The following is a 21188-nucleotide window of genomic DNA, read 5'->3' on the forward strand; positions in this document are numbered from 1 at the left end:
TAGGAATAAGGGGTGGTAGTTGGCTTGGGTGTGGAGAGTGCAAGTTAGAGGTTTTTTGTTTTTTTTGTTTATTTCTTTGTTTGGGTTTTTGTTTGGTCTTTGTAGTGTGTGTTTGTAGATTTGATAGTTTGAACTAGGTCGGGTAAAGTCTGTAAGTCTACTGTCTGGTCCACACTCCGGAACAGAAGGTGGCGGTAATGCACCAAGAAGCTGGATGCCAACCGCCGTAAAACAAGAAGAAGAAGAAGAAGAAGAATGTGCTCAGGTGTTGTTGCGCCCAGGTTCTTTTGGGTGTGGGTTTCCGCCCATCTCCTCAGGAATTTTGGGAAGAGAAACAATCGGTTCTGTCTTCATGCCTGTGAACCTTTTGCCTGTGTTTTCCAGGTCAGTACACTTTGAAAATCACACAAAATGACAAGGGAAAGTGAGGTGTCTGGTAGTGGGAGTGAAACATGCTTCATGACTGTGTTTTGGCGCACTTTAATGAGTTAATGAGCGGAGTTTACACGCGGCAGCGCGAGTAAACGCGCGCACTGCGCCATTTTATAATACGGCAGATGCCGCGCTCTGAGTTTATGTGGCTGTTCCTGTGGCTTTGTGCACATGTTAATGACATGGTCTGTGACATTGTTCAACAGTATTTGAGATGTTGGGACTCTGAACACTTGACACGTATTTAGAAAGATATGTTATTGTTGTGCTATTTTGATAACAGGTTACTGCTTCAGTTTATTGCAGGAATGCAGAGTAAAATTAAGGGGAATGAATGTTATATTAATGTAGGTAGGTATGTGTGTGTATCTAGGTATGTGTGTGTGTGTGTGTGTGTGCGCGCGCCAGTGTGTGTCCATTCTGCTGACTCATGCTTTTCCATGGTCAGACCCCATCCTTTGAGTCTAACACATAAAGACAAGTGTCACGGTGGGTTTTAGTGCAGACGTCTTCAGATCAAAGAGAGCGATAAGAAGAAATGTTGTGCCTGAAGGATCTCTGTGTTCTTGTCTCATGTGGGCTCCTCCTCATTGTCCAGTTAAGTGAGTGATTTTTTTCTCTTGTGCATCATTTTCCTTGTTAATTTCTGCAAACATGCAGAATGTAAAGTCATGTTACTTCAGTGCAGCTGGTGCAAACTGCTGTGCATTTGGTTAACCAACTCCTGATCATTTATCTGCTCTTCTTGTTGAATGAACTGTCTGGATATTTTTGGTGTTAGGTCATGGCTCAGAGATTATTGGAGGGAAACAAGTGAAGAAGCACTCGTTGCCTTTCATGGCTCTGCTGATTGCAGAGGAACCAGTCTGTGGAGGGATACTGATCGATCCAAAATGGGTTCTGACTGCTGCACACTGTGACGAGTAGGAACCCATGTTTCTTCAATTGTCAATGTTCAAAGTATTGCAATGTTTATTTTAAAACAATTATGTCAAAGATATTGAATTGTGGTTATTTAACATTGCAATACTTACAGTTTTCATGAAAAACCTGATTTTGTTTTTTAAAAAGCACATCAAAACCTAACAGGCTATTTAATAACTTCTAAATGCAACAGTTACCCAGATGAGAAGGTGGAAGGACTGTGCTGTATCTACAAATATTTAACTGTCATTAAGCAAAATTTTAGTTACTTTAAAAAGAAAACACAAAACCACAGCAAAGCATAATATGGATGATTTCATTTCAGTGAATATGAATTTTGCACACCTTGTTGCTATTTTCATCATCTATAATAAAACAGGAAAAACTGTAACTGAAATGCAGCAAATTCTGCCTGTATAAATTTAATTCTGAGAGAAAACACAGTATAGTATTGTATGAAACCACACATGCGAGACACTGTAACAAGAAGGGAAAAAAATGCAAGTCTCACTAAAACAGACCCTGACCTTGTTACTATGTAGTAATTCACACATAGGTCTAAAAATTAGCAATATTTTCAGTTAAAATTGACATATTGTACACTTTTCTGGTCTGTTAACCTTTATCATAAGTGAACTATAATATCACAATATGCTGTGTTTTTGTTCTTTCAGGATTAAGAAAGTGTTGCTGGGGGTCCATGCCATCGGTAAAGCAGAGAAACACTCCAGGCAGGTCCGAAAGGTGAAGACATGTTTTCCTCATCCAGGCTTTGATAATAATACAAAGGTCAATGACCTCATGTTACTGGAGGTAAGCCAACATTACAATGACTGACACTATGTGAAGGAACAAAGCAACAATCTAAATTGGAATTGTTTTTTATTTATTTATTTATTTATTTTCAAATTTCAGCTCCAGACACCAGTGAGGAAAACCAAGTCGGTGGAATGGCTCAAGTTGGGTGAAACCGTCAAAGATCCAGCAGCCGGCAAACACTGTCTGGTGGCTGGATGGGGAGAAATGAAAAAAAAGAAGATGTCAGCTGTCAAGGTGACTGTCATCGACAGAGTAGCCTGCAACTCTGACAAACATTACAACGGCAATCCTGTTATCACCAGTGACATGATATGTGCTGGTTCAACTGGTAAGAAAAAGGCTGGTACCTGTAAGGTGAGCTTTCATTTGTTTGATTTTGGAAGTGAACACATTTCTATAACTGCTTTGAGCCTCCAAAGATATACTGATCATGTGTTTGTTCTCTCTGTAGGGGGGTTCAGGAGGCCCGATTTTGTGTGACAGAAAACTAGTTGGAGTGACCTCTTTTGGAGGTGAGGTGGAGAAGACAGGTGGGGTGAAAGTGTTGAAGTGTGGTGACAAGAAAAAAGTTGGAGTGTACTCTTTTCTCTCCAAAAATCACCTCAAGTGGATCAACAAAACAATGGGGATGTCTGAAATTTAGTGAATCAGCAGGTACAAACCAACTTTAGAGGTGGGATTAAATAAGTTTTAACTTCTTCCCACTCCCTTTCAAATATGTTGAAGCTTTTGTTTTCCTCCAAGTCTCCTTATATGAGAAGCATAATGGACTTTTTATGTTGCCTTTGTGAATCATTCATTGAATGTTATTAATTACATGTTCGAAATAAATGAACTGAACTGAAAAACTCATGAGCTAATGTCAGCTTAGTTAGCTAGATGGGAGGTTGGCTTAAATGTATTTTGCAACTGCTATCATTATAATCTGCGATTTTATTGGTAAATCTGTCACTGCTACCACTGCAAACTGCACATTTGAACCATTTATCCATCATAGGCTTGTATGGCGGTATTTTTTAACTCCTAGCTTTCCATAGTTTTCACATGCTTTTAGAATCCCAAGCCCATCCATTAAAACACCAAAGTGAGATTATTCAGCTGTTTAACCAAACAGATTTCCCACTTCCTGCATGAGAAGCTTCAACTGAAATTGAAGCTTCAGCTCGGATATTTTGAAAATAATTTTTGATTGGAGCATGCTTTATTATTTGTTAGCATTTATGCTAGTTATTTCTGTATGGAAACCTCAAAACAAAGGCCTTCTCGGCTGTTATAAAGCCAAAATGTCTGAACAAACAGGTGTCCTGTCTTTCTTTTGTTCTCATTCTTTTGATAATTGTACTGTATCTCTTCCAAAGCACCTTCTGCATGACAGTAGCTTCTAATCATTTCACATATTTTGGCATCACAGGTTTGTATTTCAGTATTCTAGTTTTACAATGAGATCAATATTCAAATTAAAAGCCTTTGATGTCTCAGGAAACAGAACGCTGTGTGTGTGTAGTCCTTCATTCTATTGCTTGGATTAATCGTACGTAAAGTGAAAACAAAGAACACTGAGTTCTAAAATGAAAAAACAAAACATCATGTACTTACTCAGAGCAGACCACGTAAGACTGACTCCCACGGTCGCCCCTTACAGGAAATGTGCAAATGTCACACGGTTGCAGAACAGACTTTATTCAAGTGTTGCATGAGACATTAACAGTGAATCTTCATCAAACATGTCAGAAATTTTTTTAAAAACTAAATGTTTGCCTTTGTCATTAAAGTTGGCAGGGGAGCATTTCTGACAGGATCGATCATGAGTGTCTCTTATCTTAAACACTGTTGTTCTTTCATTCCTGTGAGCTGACAGCAGCCCATTAGCTTCTCCGCAATATTTGCTCCCCACTTTAAATTCTTTTGGTTTTCTTGCGTCACACAGTAGTCATGTTAGCCTACTAACTACATCTATACACCCAGCTTTTATGACCCGGACGCTGACGCTCAGTTTTCACAGTGTATCACTAGATGGTGCTCTCTGCTATAGTTAGTGCTGCAGTGGTGTCAGTGGATTCCACACAGTGTACTACACTACAGGTGCTATTAAAACACTTTAATGCAAAGCAGATCTGTTAATAAGAGGTAAACAGATTGAAAAATACTGTTTCTTGATTCAGATCCCCATGGGCAACACTTGAAAATGGTACATATAACACTGAGCATCTAACTTGAAGTAAAACTGACAACCTCTGAGAGCATAAATCTACACGCATGGCTTCTAATTTGTTAAACTAGCTTTTAATTTAACTGAATCAGAACTACAACTATTGTCTCACAGTTTTGAACTTCCACCAAACAGTCAAGTTGTGCAGTTTCTACCCATGTTGTTCTTTCTGAGCATGTGTTTACATGTTTGGCAAATAAAGTTGATAGTAATAAAACTCAAAAGTTACACCGATGACAGTAAAGATACCCTAAATATGTATTTTTTTAGAAAGCTACAAATTCAGCGCAGAAGATCTATACACTTGCCACAGTCTCAAGGTGTGCAGCCAAGCTTAGCATCACCACATCAGTATTTGAAAAAATGTGAAATATGATCTGTTCTTGAGGTATTTTGTTGAATATTATGATACCAAAGTGACACTGACCTTTGATATAAAACTCATCACTGCATCATTTTATCTTAGTGAATGCTTGTGTGAAATGTTGTTAGAATTAGTGCATGAATTCTTAAGTTATGACCAAAGTCCTGGTGACCTTTAACCATGAAGTCCCAATGAGTTTATGATTGAGTCCAAATGAATGGTGAACACTTATTTAGCGTTTTCCTCCCTTAGCAGTAATCAGAGAAGTGGAGCTGTTGTTCCATCAGGCAAGATTCCTTTAGGTTCAATGTCTTGCCTGAGGACACTTCATCATATAGAGGGAATGTTGATCAATCTATCTGCAATGCAATTAGCGGAGAATCCACTCTACCGCCTAGAGTACAGGTGGCCAGAACACTCTCATGATATGATAAAATAATCTACAAGTATTTATGATATATCACATGCACAAGAATGTCCTTGACCACCAAAATCCAATCAGTTTTAGTCCTGTTGAACATTCATGTAAAATTTTAAGAAATTCTCTCAAAGCTTCCCTGAGATATTCATGAGAATGGGACAGTGGATGGACAGACAATGGTACTACAATGCTATGAACGCATAAAAACAGAACTCAGAGTGTACAATCATGCTCAGTGAGGTTGTATTTGGGCACAGTGGTGGTTTTGTATTTTACGAAAAGCACTAAGAAACAATCTGCAGTTGAGAACGGTGAGAATGTCATAGGTTTCACAAATATTTGGTGCTGTAATATGCAATCCTCGACGCAGCTTGGTAAAGTTTGCTTCGAGGCTTTGGAGCCATTGGCGCTCTTGCCTTTACTAGGCTTTTCTTTTAAATCTGTGTGTATTTTCTGTTTTCTTTTTTTTAATATGTGTGTATTTTTATTTAACAATGTAGACCACCTCAGTCTGAAATAAAGTTTCTATTCTAAACTAACCTTTTGGACAATTTAAACTTTTAAACTGATAAAATGTTGTTGCAGTTCATCCTGAAAATAGCATGTCTGTCAAGAAATTTCACTTAGTAAGAGAATCCGAAAGTCAGGATCCATAGCCTTAATCATCTGGGGAGCCTGAGTGTATGTTAAAAAAAAAAAAAAAAAAAAGCACAACAGTGATCCATCCAAGTCATTAAAGTATTTACTCTATTCTGACTTTGCCCCCTCCAGAGCTCTGCTACAACAGCACGGCTAAATATGAGCTGCTTGACAACTGGTACTATTTTGCTGCATGAGAAGTCTGTGATGGAAATCAAAATCACAAACACAGGAAAATAAAAAATACTTTCCTTGGCAACTGCCCTGCTCCCTTGTACAGGTAAAGGAAAAAAAAGAAAATGTTACCACACCCATGAAATTCCAGCATGTCCTTAAGTGAATTAACACTGACCAGCCATCTGCCTGTGTGTTTACACTGTTTCCATGGCCACCCACAAAAGCGCACAGGCCCACCTCGTGCCATCGAAACTATCAAAGCTCACCACACCCATATTAACGTATTTTTTCAAATGGATGAATGCACAAGCATTTATGAATGTTTTTGCCATGTTTAAATAGCCATTTCGACCTCGGAGATCGCTGTCACAGACGCACAACGCGCGCCAACACGCACAAAATTAGAGTAAATGTTTACCTCGACTTGCATCACCTGTGTATGTTGGATGAGCTGCTTTCCTTGCCTCACCTTTCTGTCACTAATGACACAGCACCACGCACAAACACAGAGTGAAACTTTGTTTACTAAAGGCAACTGAAAACTGTTGTTTCCCATCAGGTGCGTCAGAAACTTTATATGCAAGTTAAAATACAAACACATATCCTGTGTCATACAGTGTTTATGAAAGCATTCACCCGCCCTGGAAGTTTTCCGTTTTTATTGGTTTTCAGCACTGAATCATGGACAATTAAATTAGGCTTTGTTAAAACAAATTCCTAGAAAGACTCTACAAAGTACTGCCAATGATTTAAGAGTATAAAATGTAAAATAAGTCATTGCATAAGTATTTGCCCAAGCCTGTGTGGATAGGTCCAAATCAATCTTACACATCGAGACACTGTAATTTTACCCCATTCTTCTTTGAAAAACTGATCAAGTTTTGTCAAGTTGCACAAGGATCATGAGTGAATAACCCTTTTCAAGTCAGCCATAAATTCTTAATAAGACTATAGTATTGGGTATGACTTGGCCACCTCGAAACTTGCCTTGTTATCTTCACACATCTTCCCCCAAGTCATAGTTCTCTTGTAGACTGCATCAAATTGTCCTCCAGATTTGATTTCCCTATACTTTGCTGCATTATTTTATCTTCTGCCTTTACAAGCCTTTCAAAATCTGCTACTGAGAAGCATCCATATATTATGATGCTGCCACCACCATGCTTCCCAGTGAAGATAGTGTTGTGTATTGTTGGTGTCTATCAAACTCAAATTCTAGCCTTAAAAAGTTAAATTTTGGTCTCAAACCAAGGACTTCAGGGTGTTCTAAATGCCTTTTGGCAAACTCTAGTTGGGGTTTAATCTGAGCCTTTTTAAGAGTGGCTCTCCCTTCACCATTCTCCCATAAAACTTAGACTGGTGAAGGACAACAGTCTGTCCCATCTCAGCTGCTGAAGCTTGTAGATCCTTCAGGTGAGTCATAAGTGTCTATGTGGCCTCCCTCACTCATTTCTTTCGTGCACTTAACTCATGTATGGAGGACAATCTACTCTAGGCAGATTTGCACATTTGTAATCTTCTCATCTAACTTTCAACTGTTAGTAAATATGTGCAACATCCAACATGTCACAGACTGTTGAAAGTGTTGTGATATAGCACTGAGATGCAGTCATTTGCTGACAGAATGTTGGTCAGTGTAATCATTCCTCCTTCACATACTGGTCATGAAGTGATCCTTTCTGTTGGCTGTAAGAAATAAAGCTATTATGACACTTTAAGGCAGGCTAAGTCTTCTAAAGTAAGCAACCCTTGCAGTTCTGTCATTGTGCTATTTGCTGTACTGTGACAGAGGGTCAGAATGTGTACATTATATTGTCAGGGAAAAAACACCAGTAATAAGAAAACATAATCTACCCTACCTCAGTCTGTGTTATGTTTCACCCCCCTCTTTGCTCAGACGAAACTAAATGAACCAAGATTGTTAACGGGTGAAACTAACAAAAGCGGAAAATGGGGTTCTGTGGTCTAAAAGAGGATAGTGTGTGGTTGAATACCACCACTATCCCCCACTAAATCTACCAAGATGGTAAATCAAACAAAAAGTAAAACCCCTTAAAAGACAAACATTCCCCAAAACAAAAGCAAGGAAGTGCTGGGTTCTGTGTACTGACACAACACACAGATAAATAGGTTTCTGGAAGAAGGCCGACTGATGGCATCAAACCTTCCAGGTCACCTACTCACAACCAACGGCGCGGTTGGGAGATCCCTCCTTATATCCCCGCCCAGCTGATTGACAACAGCACACAGCTGAGTTCAATCACACAGGTGCAGCAGATTGAGCCTGATCTGAGAGCCAGGCTGTGAACTTTCCAAGTCCATAACACCTGCTAAATCCTTAACTTAAGTTCTAGATGCATTTTTAACCTGCACAACAAGTATGAACACAAGAAATGCTAATGGTGAACAACTCTTTAACCAACTTTGTCTCCCAAATCTTTAGTTACTTTACAACTAAGCTGCACTGTCAATCATGTTTTGAAAGAAATGATAAGGTGACGGTGTGACGTAGGAGGCATTGTGTTCACTTTCAAAATGTCACAAAGTCCACCTTTAGAGTTCAGGAGGCTGGGGTTTATCAATTATTTTTAGACTTAAGTTTCATTTTCAGTCACTGTTTGATAGGAATAGTGCACCAAACTACTTCTAAGACTTAAGCAATATCATGTTTTTAAATGTTTGAAACTTCATTTACGAGAACAATGAATTCTGCCCTATCTATTATATGATTGCTTGGCAAGAAAAAGGGCCAAAAGTTGGAAAGCAATACAAAATATGGCAAACTGTTAAAAAAAATACACTAAAAACATAATCAAGGAGGAAAAATGTTTAGCTAAAATACACTTCAGAATGCAGTTATTTATATAGTAAAGCAATTTTCTGGAGAAATGATACGGGCTTCTTGTTCCTGCATCAAATCTGAAAATTAATTCTGTTTGATTTTAATATTCGGAGTTTTTTTTTTTTTGGTCTAGTGAACAAATAAAATGATCTATATATGAGCTTTATATTGCTAGTATGTCTACTTCAGTAATTTTCTTTTCAAAGTAAAATGTAAATTTCTCTGGAAATCCCTTGGACGAATTGCAAACTTTATTTTAAGGCTGAAGAACTGAAGGAGGAAGTTAGATCATCTGAAGAACAACTCCAACAAGTCCAACATTTTGAAAGTTGTGAAAATATAGTCAGGTTACTGAGAGTTCTGAAAAAATAGTTTCACTCCAGTCTCCAGTCAGTTTTATTGTCAGACATGTGACTTAAATCTGCTGTTGCTGATTGTTTATACTTTGCACTTTACCTTCAACAGCTGTCTGAACTGCTACTGTAAATTCCACTGATGTGAAGTCATTGAAACTTGTGACATTCTGCCGGCCTCGTTCAGCAGTAAATTTAGTGCACACACTTTCTCAAGCTACTTTGCATGTAAGTTGTTCAAGAATCTTGGAGAACTTGCCACAGTTAGTCTGTAGATTCTGACTGTCTACATCTAAAGTGCCTGCATTTACTGTCAGCTATAAGCTTTCAATGAAGAATGTTTCCTTGCTGGAACCCATACAGCTCCAGCTACGAGGAGCGTTCAATAAGTAACGCCCCTGACCCACTTCCAGTTGGCTGTAGAAACAGCTCCCAGACCTGGTCGCCCTCCTTCTGGGAGCGACCAGGTCTGGGAGCTGTTTCTACAGAGATCCAACCATGTTTGAATTCACGATGCCAGTGTTTTACAAGGTCATATGATGGGGCATCATCACCATAAGTTTCTTTCATTTCATCAACAGTCTTCTGTGGTGTGCGTCCTTTCAAATACAAAAACTGGATAACTGCGCGACACTCGACAGGCTCAATTTCACACCTGACTCAGTTCAAAGATGTGTAAATCAGAAACCACAACTAGTGTACAGCTGTAATTTGCTACATAACCCGTAGAGATATAAATCATTGCACTTGCAAAATTTCAGCTGGATCAGACAACTGGAAGTGGGTCAGGGGCATTACTTATTGAACGCCCCTCGTACACTAGTCTATCTATCTATCTATCTATCTATCTATCTATCTATCTATCTATCTATCTATCTATCTATCTATCTATCTATCTATCTATCTATCTATCTGTCCATCTGTCTATCTATCTTTCATCTGAGACAAACCTGTCTGTGTGCTGCCCTCTTTGTACACAGTCTATTCTGAGCTCCTTTGTCTTGAACCATATAATTACGTTCAAGTCTTTGTTTGAGTTTGTGTGAGGAGAGTTACCAGAGAATTCCCAAAATAGCTCAGACCAGACACTCCACTGCTTTTCCAAGTCTGCCTGTGCAAGAGTGCATTTGTTACCTATTCACGAGCTCATCACTGCAGTCATGGAAATACTGCACACTCATTGGTGCACAACACACACTACCAGTCAAAACCTTCTCATTCACTGTTTTTCTATTTAATTATTTTCTACATTGTAGATTAATACTGAAGAATTCAAAACTATAAAATAGATATGGAATTATGTTGTGAAGAAAAAAGTGTTAATCTTCAGTATTAATAAAAATATAAAGCATTGAACGAGAAGGTGTATCCAAATACATTGATTTATTTTCCAAGACTCAAGCACTGAGGTACTATTTATTTATCTGAGTTTGGTCCAGCTTGTTTCACACTCACAAACGCACCTAAAACAACTTTCCACTCTCTTGGGCTTTTTGCATTTCTCTCATGATTGTCCGAATTCCTCAGTGATGTCAGATAATTTTCTAAGAGCTTTTCTCATGATTATTCTTGTCCGCTGAATCTGAGTTCGGCTGTGTTTGTGTGAGCGTGTTGCTAAGGTATGAGACACATGCAGGGATGGGAATGTAAACACAGAAACTCAGGCAGAGATGCATGAACAAACAACACGTTCACATAGCACTCAGAGACTTTATTGGTGATCAAATTCCATCCCTTTTCCAAAGTGAGATGAAGAGCGTTTCTCTGACCTACAACGATAGCAGTGCAATAAATAAAACCAAACCTAGAGAACATCAAAAAGCTGAATGCTCAGCATTCGCACATAAAAGACATTATAATGGTGTCCAACATACAAATATAGTTGTTAGCAATAAATAGTTACACTAAATAAATTACATTGTAACAGGTTCTGGACAGTGTTTTTTTTACATAGCATCTACTGTAGTGAAGCCGTCTGTTCACTCTAAAGCTTTGTCAGGTGCTCAGACTCCTCTGTTCTGCTTCGTCTTTGAATCGTGCTGCAGGCTGCGGAAAAGACAGAAATCAAAGGTCAATAAATGCGCTGTAAAAATAGAAACTCACAAACTACTTTGATAGAAAATTAAGCAAACTGCTTAAAATAACTGTACAGAGAACGCTGTTAGCCACTGAAAGTAAAATTTCACACTGTATGGTTGGTTTTTGCAAAGACCGTCTGCACAACTAAAAAGCAAAAATCATTCAGCCAGTTGATGGAATTATTTTAAAGTTATATGGTTGCATTTGTCAAAAACTGAGACAATCCTTTTTAAATGTAATTCTGATTTGCTATTTACTGCTGTTTTTCTGTTGTTGCTGATGTGACCACATTGTGGAGCCTTAGTGGGAGTGTCCAAATCTAATGCGGTGGCTTTAGGTCAAGTAATATTTTTCTTTTTTTTTGTGACCTGAAAGGTCATATAGATTATTTTATGGCCGTTGGACTCAATAAAGTTTTTTCTGATCTTAGAGTAAAAAGTAAAATTGGGTACACTTGGGTAAAAATAATGACCACAAATACGAAAAAGTAACAGTTACTTATAAAGTTACTCTCTAAATACAATAATAAAAATATTCATGGAAATTCTGACAAGCCAGGAAATTCCTCAATTTTATTTAAAAAAAAAAGAGACACATCTAAACTGCCACTTTTTCAATCTTTCTGTGACTTTCTTTCCCAGAGTGGATGATAAGTGACGTCAGACTTTAAAGAGAAGCCGCGTGGCCTCATTGATTGTCTCACGGCCGAAATTTCATCTTCTAAACACGTGACAACCGCATGCAAGTGTGCGTGCGTTTGCTCAGTGAGATCTGACCGCATGTAAGTTCAGAGATTAAGTTCTTACGCTACGGTCATCACGTGTACAGTCAGTGTGTCAGTACTGCTATTGTTTGGACACACAGGTGAATGTGTGCGACCGAGCGTGTGGTTTCCCTTTACGCTGGAATGCGGTTCAGAGATGGGACAGGCCGAGACACCCTTCAGCTAATCCACGCTAATGCCTCTAGTGGGGATTCCTCTTTGCGTGATGCAACTCGCTGCATTCAATAACAACAACAGGGCTCTTCCATCACCCTGTGAGCCCACTCCTTCCTGTTTGGCTTATAGCTCACGTGAGCAGATGCTAGAGGACTTAAGCAAGACATACATCATCATCGGAAATAAACGATTACATGACCTTCTTACCGCATCAAAATATTACTTGAGCAAATAGCATTTACACGGCATTTGCTTGGGGAAGGTTTCGGTTTTATCTAAGGCCTTCTTGGGATGCTCTTCAACTTTACTTGCATGGAGCATAAGCACAGCTCACATTTAAATCCTAAAAATGCATGGCAATTCTCTACAGAAATGGTTTTGGAGTTGATCGTAAACAGGCTTCTCATTTATAGCTGGGAAATGTTGGGTTTTACCTAAACACAACGGCTCTAGCAAGTATATTTTAAGAGATATGGCCAACAGCTAGTCAAGTTGTTTTAGGTTTAAAGGCACAGAACTAATTTCTAATGATTCAGATTGTCTCATTTTCAAACAAGAACTCGGTACAGGATCATTAATTCACACTTTATTTCTATGTGAATCATGGAAATCGGGAAACACTATTATTCTGGAATTAGTTGTTGGGGTTGACTGAGTGTAAACTTAATCTAATAGAGCAGGATGGAGCGGCTAATTCTGACTCCCACAAAGCTTGTGCTTGCTGTAAATGGGGATTTTTCTTTCTTAATGTAAGATAGCGAATAAATTTATGTAAGTAGTACAGTCTGAAATTCCCCCTGACGTCAGCGCTAACACTTACCCTAGAGGTAATTGTTTTGATGCAGTTTGGACTGCAGTAAATGCTGAGCGGCACAAAGCACAGTGGCTTTGTATTAGTGTTGGGACAAGTAGGTCAAAACCTCAGCAACACCCACCTCATCGTAACTCGACGCCCTCACACCACAACGTCACCGGCGGACTTCTGTAGCTTCTCCTGCTCCGACCCAGTTCCAAGATAGGATGCCAGGAAGTTTTTATGAGACCTGTAACTACAAAACACATTCAAGGTGAGCATAAAGGCTGACAACAGCTCTCATGATTCCCACATGATCAGTTACTTTGCACAGCAGGAGTGCAGCTAATTGGGGAAAAAATGAAGTCCAAAGTGTGTTTTTATTGTGTCTTGACTGTGATTTCTATGAACTTCACTGACACATTGCAATTAACCCCGTTTAACTCTCACAGTAATAAAGTCTACTTTCTATGCACCTTGAGACTTCAATGCTTCTGCCTAACTGTGGCTGTAAAGTTTCAATTGCACTGCTGACGCTCATGTTTGCACCATCTTGGACTATTGACTTTGTCCACCACCCAGACAATAGCTGTTATTCGGCTACATATTGATAAGGAACTGTGATTGTGCAGGAAATGACTCGTCACCACCATTAAATAGGCTAAGTACTGTAGGATGGTAGCTGAACATGAAGTATGAGCAATGTGAAGTTGGTTAAATTGTAGATTTCACTACCAGTCTACAGTAAAAGTAAGAATGCTGTCTGTAAGGTGTAGGAGTTACTGCATCCATGTTGTGAGGGTGGTGAGCAACACCTTTATAGTGTGGGTGTGTTTGGGTGTGTTAATGTGCCGTTTGATGTGTCAGTGAGTTCATTTGCCAAGAAGTGTTTCTGGGCAGGATGTGTGTGGATTGTAATGTGTGTTATGTTGGGATTCATGGGGTGTGGATGGTTTCTCCATTAATCTTACTTATAATGGTTTTAAAGAATAAAGATGAATAAGAGGACTTTCATTCGAAACCGCCAGCATTAGATCTCGACTTAATGTCATCCCATCATTTGAAAAGAAAAATATATCATAATCTGGTATTTATAGTGTTTAGTTTTGATTTCTCGCTTATATCCAGTGAAATCAGAGCTGTGTTTTGACTTAAGAGTTTGAAAATTGTTCTATTAAGTATCAAGAGATGCTGAAGAACCAATCAACCCAATGGACTGATGCTGTTCTGTAGAAAAAGTCCCAAATCCAGTGCTGGTAATTCCATGTCTTTTTTTTTGTACATGGTAGCTTTGATTTGGGCTGATCTTGCTTTTTTTTTGTCAATGGTATTATCATTACTCTTAGGAACATTCTGGTTTCGGCACAAAATATTACATACATATACAAAAATTGGAAATTTGCTTGTAGAAATTAACATGGAGAAAAAGTAATGAGCTAATAATCAAGCCAACAAAACATAAATAGAACATTTAATAAGTAAGATTAATTTTTAGCAACTGATTAGAAGTTAAAGTCAAAGTAAAGAATTTTGTCTTTCTTTTTAAATTCTGTTTTTATTTCTCATTTTCATCAGTTCGATTTTGGATTGCAAGATAACTTTTGACAAATTTTCCTTTTTTTAAATCTATCTTTGGAATACTAGTCTGTATTAAAGTGCATTTTACTGTTTTACCCTAAGATCCCTCACTGGCTTCCCACCCACAAAAACTTCTGTTACTGCTGGAATTAAAGCTGCCAGGAACTGAAGCCTGGTTTCAATTCAGCTTTAAAATTCAGAAGTGTGTGTCAGTGTGTGATTGTGTTTGTGGCTGTGTGGCGTTTTCAGACTCACTGAGCACAGGTCATGAGCAGGATGGCGGTGCAGCTGATGACTGACAAAACCACAGCGATGATCACCAAAACTGTCTGAACCAGCTCAGTGTTGCTGCTCTGCGGGAATTTAGTCTCCAAGGTCTGGATCTCACAGCGCTGACCGTCGTAGCCTTTCATACATCTGCAGAGGGATCAGATGCAGTGTTTTTTGAATAATGACAACCATTAGTCATTCACTTTTTACTCTATCCTGTCAGTAACTTCTTTAAAAATATTCTGTGCATCATTTGTTCCGATATTTCTGTTACAGGAAGGTCATACAAAGGTAGCTGGGGTTGTACTCACATACAAACTGGCTCCTTCAGGCCCTCGATGTACTTGCAGTAGCCGTGGATGCAGAAGCCCAGGTGGGTGGAGGTGCAGGGATCGTCGGCGGCGCTCAGAGTGGATGTGGATCTGCTGGTGTAGTGGGTGTGCTCGGGGTTCAAGGCAGTGGTGCCTTTGCCCTTGTTCCTGTTCCTCCTCTTGCCTTTGCCCTTCCTCTTCTTCGTCTCATCTTTGGTGGGATCCAAGTCTGTATCAGGAGAGGGTGAGTTGCAAGTGAGGGTTTATGTCATTGTTTTAGGTTTTTGCTGAATTCATTAAACAGAAAATGAATCCTTAAACGGTTTCCTAGCTGGGTGTTTTGGGAAAATTACAAAAAGGAGCTAAATGACAGTTACATAGAATTTCAAGAGTAATAAGTAGAGAAAATGTACCCAGTGAAAATTGAGTGTATTTATTCACTTTACTTAAATTCTTTTTAGAGGAAAAAGTTTCTTCTTCTGCACTTTTTTGCAAAAATGTATTGGATAAGCGTCTTCTGAGTACAAACTATGGATATAGCTTGATATTTTCTGGGAAACAAATGTGGCATATTATTATGTTTTAACTGTTAGTATTCTTCAAAATAAGGAACAATATTTAAATTCAAGATTTTCAAGGTATCTCAAATTTTATGCTTTTCAACATCCTAACCCTTTACCTTTCCGTTCCACCTGAAGAATCGATTTATTAATCAAAAATTCAAGTATATAGAAGAAACAGATTTGGTTTTCATACCGTGGAGGCTAAAATGTTCGTTGTCTCCTCCCGAAAGCTCCTCGTCTACTTCCAGGTCGTCATCGTCGCCCAGCGAACTCGGCAGGCCCTCGCCGGAGGCCGGACCCCCAGTGACTCCGGCTAGCTCGGTGGAGTTTGTGGCCTCAGATGCCTGAGCACCTAGAGCACTGCACACTACTGTAAAACCAAGAGGACACAGGAAATAAACATCAGATGACGTAAACTTTACACAGTGACATAACAATGCAATAAGGAGAAATTTAGGCCAAAGTTCATGTCGTTTGATGCAATTAAATCTCAGTTTATCTCTACGTCAGCATCTGGAAATATGAAGAACATTCTTTTGACTCTGTTTATTAGTTACAGTTTTCAAGGAATCAAATTAGAAACTGATCGGAATCAGTTTTTTTTAAAAATTCCACTTCACCAGGAAACTAAAATGATTTATATTCTAATAAAACTGTACACAGAAATCTCAGCCCATTTGCTTCTGAGTCATTATTTCACCTCCAAATATCAAGAACAACCTGAAACCAGTACAACCAGTCCACATCCACAGCTGTAATGTACCACTGATGAATAGTATTCAATCAAAAGGCAATCAAGTATTTGAAATATGTTGACCTTTTATAGCGTCAAGTGACTTGACCTGCAAAAGATTTAGTCTGCTGAGAGGCAAAAAGCTGCTTCTGTCACACATTCTTCTCTGTAAAAACACCTGAAAATCTTTCACAAGCCTTCACATGCAGATACATGTTTCTCTCTGGCCCCTTCCTCTGTTCCTCACAACATTTCTCTTCTTACCATTTCATTGATCCAAACTATCCGCACAAACACACAGAGAGAAAGTCAGTACAAGTCCAGACTTACCGAAGCACAGGAGACAGGTGAAGACGAGAGGGTTCATATCCCAGGAAGAGAGAGTTTAGTGTATGACAGTCCTGCTTTAATCTGTATCTGAGTGTGTTGAGGTGTGTGTGTTTGTCCCCTGCTGATAGAGTTTTGCGCTTTGCTCTCTTTACCTCCTCTGGGTGCAGCTTTTATAGACCAACGCCTGCCTCTCGACTCCGAGCAGAAAGAAGGGGGTGTGTGTGGGAGAGCGCAACAAAATGCATTGTGTGTCTAATGATTAATCTGCCCCAGGCGACACATTTTCAAGTCCTGCTCTCACATACGATGAGGCTTCTGTCCGGGAATAATAAGTCTGAACAAGGCTGAGACACAAAAGAGTTTGATGTATTCTGACTTGTTCCTCATCACCATTAGAGGCTCAGAAACAGCTGTTTTCTGCTTCTGTAGCTGCTGTTACTTCCCCTGTGGTCACGAATGAGGCCTTAATTACACCTTTAGTCCAGTAGTGAATCATCAGCACAAACGCACTCACAACAGCATTGGAGTTCAAACTTAAAAAAAAGACATTTTAAGCCCAAATTTGTTTTGAAAAAGTGTTTTGAGCTGGCTAACTGCAGACAAAAACATGAAAAACAACCACAAAAATGGAGACACTTGGCAGGACTGAAACACTTGTTTTTTTTTTTAATGAACTGTAACCCACACTGTAAATAATTTTCAGTTCATTCAGCTTAGAAACCTAAGTTCTACAGCTGTTATGCAGATGTGAGTTAACTGCTCTGTGGTTGGTTAATTACTAGAGCTGAATTAACTGAATTTGAATAAACTACTTCAGTGAACTTAAGATATTAAGTTGAATCAATTACTGCCATACACAGTGGTCACTTGTATTTTTTTGCAAGTTTAAAGAGTTTCTCCTTCATTTATTGTTTAGAATCTACAGTATCAGCTGTCATATCCTTTTCTTTTTTCACTAGAATCAGTACAAAGACATTATGTGAGGATGCTTCTCATCACACTGAGATGTACTATCAATCTACAAATAGAGAGACGGAATTCTCATAGCTAGATATATTGTGATTATTAAGAAAATAAACAACTATAACTTTATTTAACATGTATTAAAGGCACACAGCAAGCTTCCATGCCCTGCCTGTTTTCCCAAACTGCAGAAAAAAAAAACAGGTGTGTGGGGAGTTTTAAGTTGTTATCGGCACATCCTGGAAAATCTTGCTAGTTTTGTGTTTAAACAACATAATTTTAAGTTAGAAGAGTTTGTGTTTTCAAGCTCTAAAGTGGATAGAAAATGAAAAAACACAATAATTTATATTCAACTAAGCAGAAACTAGCAAAAGTCATATATTACATTAAGTAAACTAGAAAAGACGAATTGATTTGGCTAAATTTATTTATGAGGTTTTACAGTTCAGTGTCACGTCTACACTTTACTCAAGGTACAAAGATGGTCAATAGTAAGAAATTACATTCCAATGAAGCCGATAGTGAGGATCATAAATACATTATTATCATGTTATCGTGTACAGATATGGACAAATGAAAACAAGTAGGTCTACAAACAGTGATATGAGATCATGTTTAAAGTGATAGCAATTCACGTCTGAACTTGCCTTTTTTCTAAATACATCATGTTTTCGTTGCGTGTAACTCTTACATCTCTTTTTTTATTCAGTCGTTGGTTAAAATGTGCCTGTTTTACTTCCTTATTTTCATATCCCATGTGTGTGTCGTGTTGTGTTTGGTTCACCAGGGTGTCTTCCCGTGTCAGAATTGACATATGTGTCTGTGCATTTGACTAAGTGATGCCTGGTGTTACTATTTCAGTAAGCTGTAACCAAGAAGAGACCTTAAGGCTTGGGTGGGGAAGCTGCACAGCAGGGTGTGTTGGTTATGTTGTTGTGTCTGCACAGAGAGGCCATCCCATCCTTCGTGCACACTGGAATCCAATAGAAACCTGCCTGGAATGCTGTAAACTTCCAAATCTCATTCCTGGGCTTCCACGGCAACCAGGAACTCCTGACACGCTTTGTTTATGGCCATTGAATTATTTGGATTATGTGTAATGACATTGGGGATATGCGATATGAACGTGTGGAAAGACTGACACAAGTCTGGAGGGAAGCACCTCATAACAGCCGCCCACTGTAAACACACGGCTGCCTGGATGACAGCATGAAGGATTTTTACGCACGAATGCAGCCACATGTCTTTGGAAAAAAAAACTCTGAATCATGCATTTTTAGAAAACAGGTAAAAGCACAAATAAACCACCCAAAACAGGCATTGTTGCTCTTCAAATCAAACAGGTCTACCAATGCAAAAAATGTTAGCCTTTGATTTCTTGACTGTGGTAATTGTGTTTGATCTTAGGTTTCCCTGAACCTTATTGCCCTTAAGTGAAACTGTAGCTTCTGCCCCAACTGGTTAGTAAATTTTCATAGCAAATTATCTACAAGATGCCAAGACATTCCCCTAAAAACTGCAAATGTCAGCTTCATTATGATGCTAAAGGGAAATGGGGGGGTCAAAGTCGGATGGGCTTGAACCATACGTGTCTGTTTATCAAGTAGATGTGCAAAAGGATTGGTGGAAACTTAGAGGATTAATCTGAGAACCACCAAATTCATTAGGATTCCTCATCTGAGCAACATGAATGCCAATATAAATTACGTTATATTCCAGTTTGCACCAAAATGACAGACATTTCCACCCACTGAGTCACGCTGCTAGCATAAATGACCGCAAATAATGAAAATACCATAAAAATATAGGCTAACATTTGTTTTTCCTGCATTGAGCAGGAAAAACAAATGTGTACATGATACACGTGGAAATTTTTGTTTTGTTAAAGGACACGCAAGGATGCAGCTTAATGGGGCTTCCACCATTACTCACTGCATGAGCAAGCTACTATTACTTATGCAATAATTAGGTAAGAATAGTTACATAGAATGAGCACAGTGCCCAGATTAGAGCAGCAGGTCCTGAATGTCGGATATGTTTATCCGCCGGTGTTATATTTAGAACAGAATGGACATCACCGAGCGCGTGGGCGTGTTTGCGGGTCTTTTGTGTGTGTAAGTGCACGCTTATGTGTTTTTAAGTATGTCTTAACACAGCAATGTCTGCAGGTGAGTTAATGTTTATGTGTCATCATCGCTGGTCATTAGCATGCAGAACCTATGCAGAGGATTCAGTCAGGTGTTTAAAATGCCTCATTGACTCCGGCTGAAGCACTAATCAGAGCGCAGGGAGTCAAATGGTGCTACTGATTAACTTGACGCCGGACGCTGCACTCGGTAGGTCAAATGTCAACAGCCGAGCGAGAAGCATATCTGTTCATTTGTGTTTAACAAGTGTTAGCCATGTTACTGTTAGCCCTTTCTTTTTACGAATCAGATTACATAAAAACAGTAAAAGTGTAAGGGGTTCTATAAAACTCAACAATTTACATTCATTTTGTAGTTGCAGTTCTAAGTTGTTGTTTTTTTTTGCAGTAAATGTCTGTAAAGCACATTTATATGGATGCAAAAGCACAATCATGAATGAAGTCCCGATGCTTGGAATGAAACTTTATCAAAGGGTCAGTTAAGGTGACTCTATCTTATAAAGCAAACAATGCCGAGTCATGATTTTAAAACGCTGGTCCATCCATCCATCATGAGGCTGGGAAGTGTGTGGGTGTAGTGTACACGAGGCGCTGTGTATAAATTGTGCAACAGCATGCGTTCACTTTTGTTGAAGTTTTCACATTTGTCAAAAAAAATGGGACAAAATCCGAGATCCCTGCGTGTGAAATGGTCCAGTCCAAACCTGTGATTATTAAAATAAAGTTCAAAAAGTGTAAATTCATTCTTGATTTAAGTTTTCTTTCATAACATACAGAATATGATACGATCTTCCCACTGATAGCACTGTATGCTAGCAGGTAACAGGTTAGCTGGTTAATCAAAAGCATTAGACAAAGACTTGTACAGAAGTTTTGCCTTTTTATTGTTGTTTAATTGTGAATTATAGTAAATCTAATTTTACTTTTTTGACAACAGTCTTCAACAAAGTAATAATATTAATGATATTTCCTTAAGGGAAGTCGTAGGTGTCTTGGTGGCCTCCCTCACTGGTAGCTGTTGCACAGTCACTGGTACACATGTGCCATATTCCTTCCATTTCTTACTGATGGATGTACCTGTACTCTGAGGGATATTCTGTGACTTTGAAGTTTTTGAATACGGGCTTTTTAACCCTCGTGTCATCCTACGGGTCAAAATTGACCCATTTTAAAGTTTTAAAATGTGGAAAAAATATATATTTTCACAGTGAAACTTCTGATGTCCACATTTTCAACATTTTTGGGAAATCTTTGAACATTTTTGGTGGAAAAAAATGTTAAAAAATGTTTCTTAAGAACATT

At 38.7% G+C, this 21188-nt stretch overlaps 2 protein-coding genes across 2 annotated transcripts; one reads left to right on the forward strand and one right to left on the reverse strand.

Moving 5' to 3' along the window:
* The first annotated feature begins 246 nt into the window (after window positions 1-246).
* Window positions 247-3663, forward strand: LOC110953888 (granzyme A-like). Its single transcript, XM_051950817.1, has 6 exons — window positions 247-384; window positions 881-1034; window positions 1214-1355; window positions 2031-2169; window positions 2272-2529; window positions 2627-3663. Exons 2-6 carry the CDS (start codon window positions 971-973, stop codon window positions 2816-2818), a joined length of 795 nt encoding a protein of 264 aa, XP_051806777.1. The 5' UTR covers window positions 247-384; window positions 881-970; the 3' UTR covers window positions 2819-3663.
* Window positions 3664-10870: 7207 nt separating this feature from the next.
* Window positions 10871-17821, reverse strand: areg (amphiregulin). Its single transcript, XM_022198106.2, has 6 exons — window positions 16778-17821; window positions 15908-16084; window positions 15152-15380; window positions 14826-14987; window positions 13135-13248; window positions 10871-11226 (listed from the first exon to the last, which is right to left on the reverse strand). The coding sequence occupies exons 1-5, from the start codon at window positions 16812-16814 to the stop codon at window positions 13155-13157; spliced, it is 699 nt and encodes a 232-aa protein (XP_022053798.1). The 5' UTR covers window positions 16815-17821; the 3' UTR covers window positions 10871-11226; window positions 13135-13154.
* Between the last annotated feature and the right edge of the window lie 3367 nt (window positions 17822-21188).

The sequence above is a fragment of the Acanthochromis polyacanthus genome, chromosome 7, assembly GCF_021347895.1.
Source record: "Acanthochromis polyacanthus isolate Apoly-LR-REF ecotype Palm Island chromosome 7, KAUST_Apoly_ChrSc, whole genome shotgun sequence".
In the NCBI taxonomy this organism is placed as follows: domain Eukaryota; kingdom Metazoa; phylum Chordata; class Actinopteri; family Pomacentridae; genus Acanthochromis; species Acanthochromis polyacanthus.

Bases quoted from the DNA above. Each gene is read 5' to 3' on its own strand.
- LOC110953888 (XM_051950817.1), top strand. From the start codon at position 971: ATGTTGTGCCTGAAGGATCTCTGTGTTCTTGTCTCATGTGGGCTCCTC. The intron at 1,356-2,030 runs GTAGGAACCCAT...TTGTTCTTTCAG, and splicing joins ACTGCTGCACACTGTGACGA to GATTAAGAAAGTGTTGCTGG. The intron at 2,170-2,271 runs GTAAGCCAACAT...TTCAAATTTCAG, and splicing joins ATGACCTCATGTTACTGGAG to CTCCAGACACCAGTGAGGAA.
- areg (XM_022198106.2), bottom strand. From the start codon at position 16,814: ATGAACCCTCTCGTCTTCACCTGTCTCCTGTGCTTCG. The intron at 16,085-16,777 runs GTAAGTCTGGAC...TTGGTTTTACAG, and splicing joins CACCTGTCTCCTGTGCTTCG to TAGTGTGCAGTGCTCTAGGT. The intron at 13,249-14,825 runs GTGAGTCTGAAA...TGTGTTTTGTAG, and splicing joins CTGCTCATGACCTGTGCTCA to TTACAGGTCTCATAAAAACT.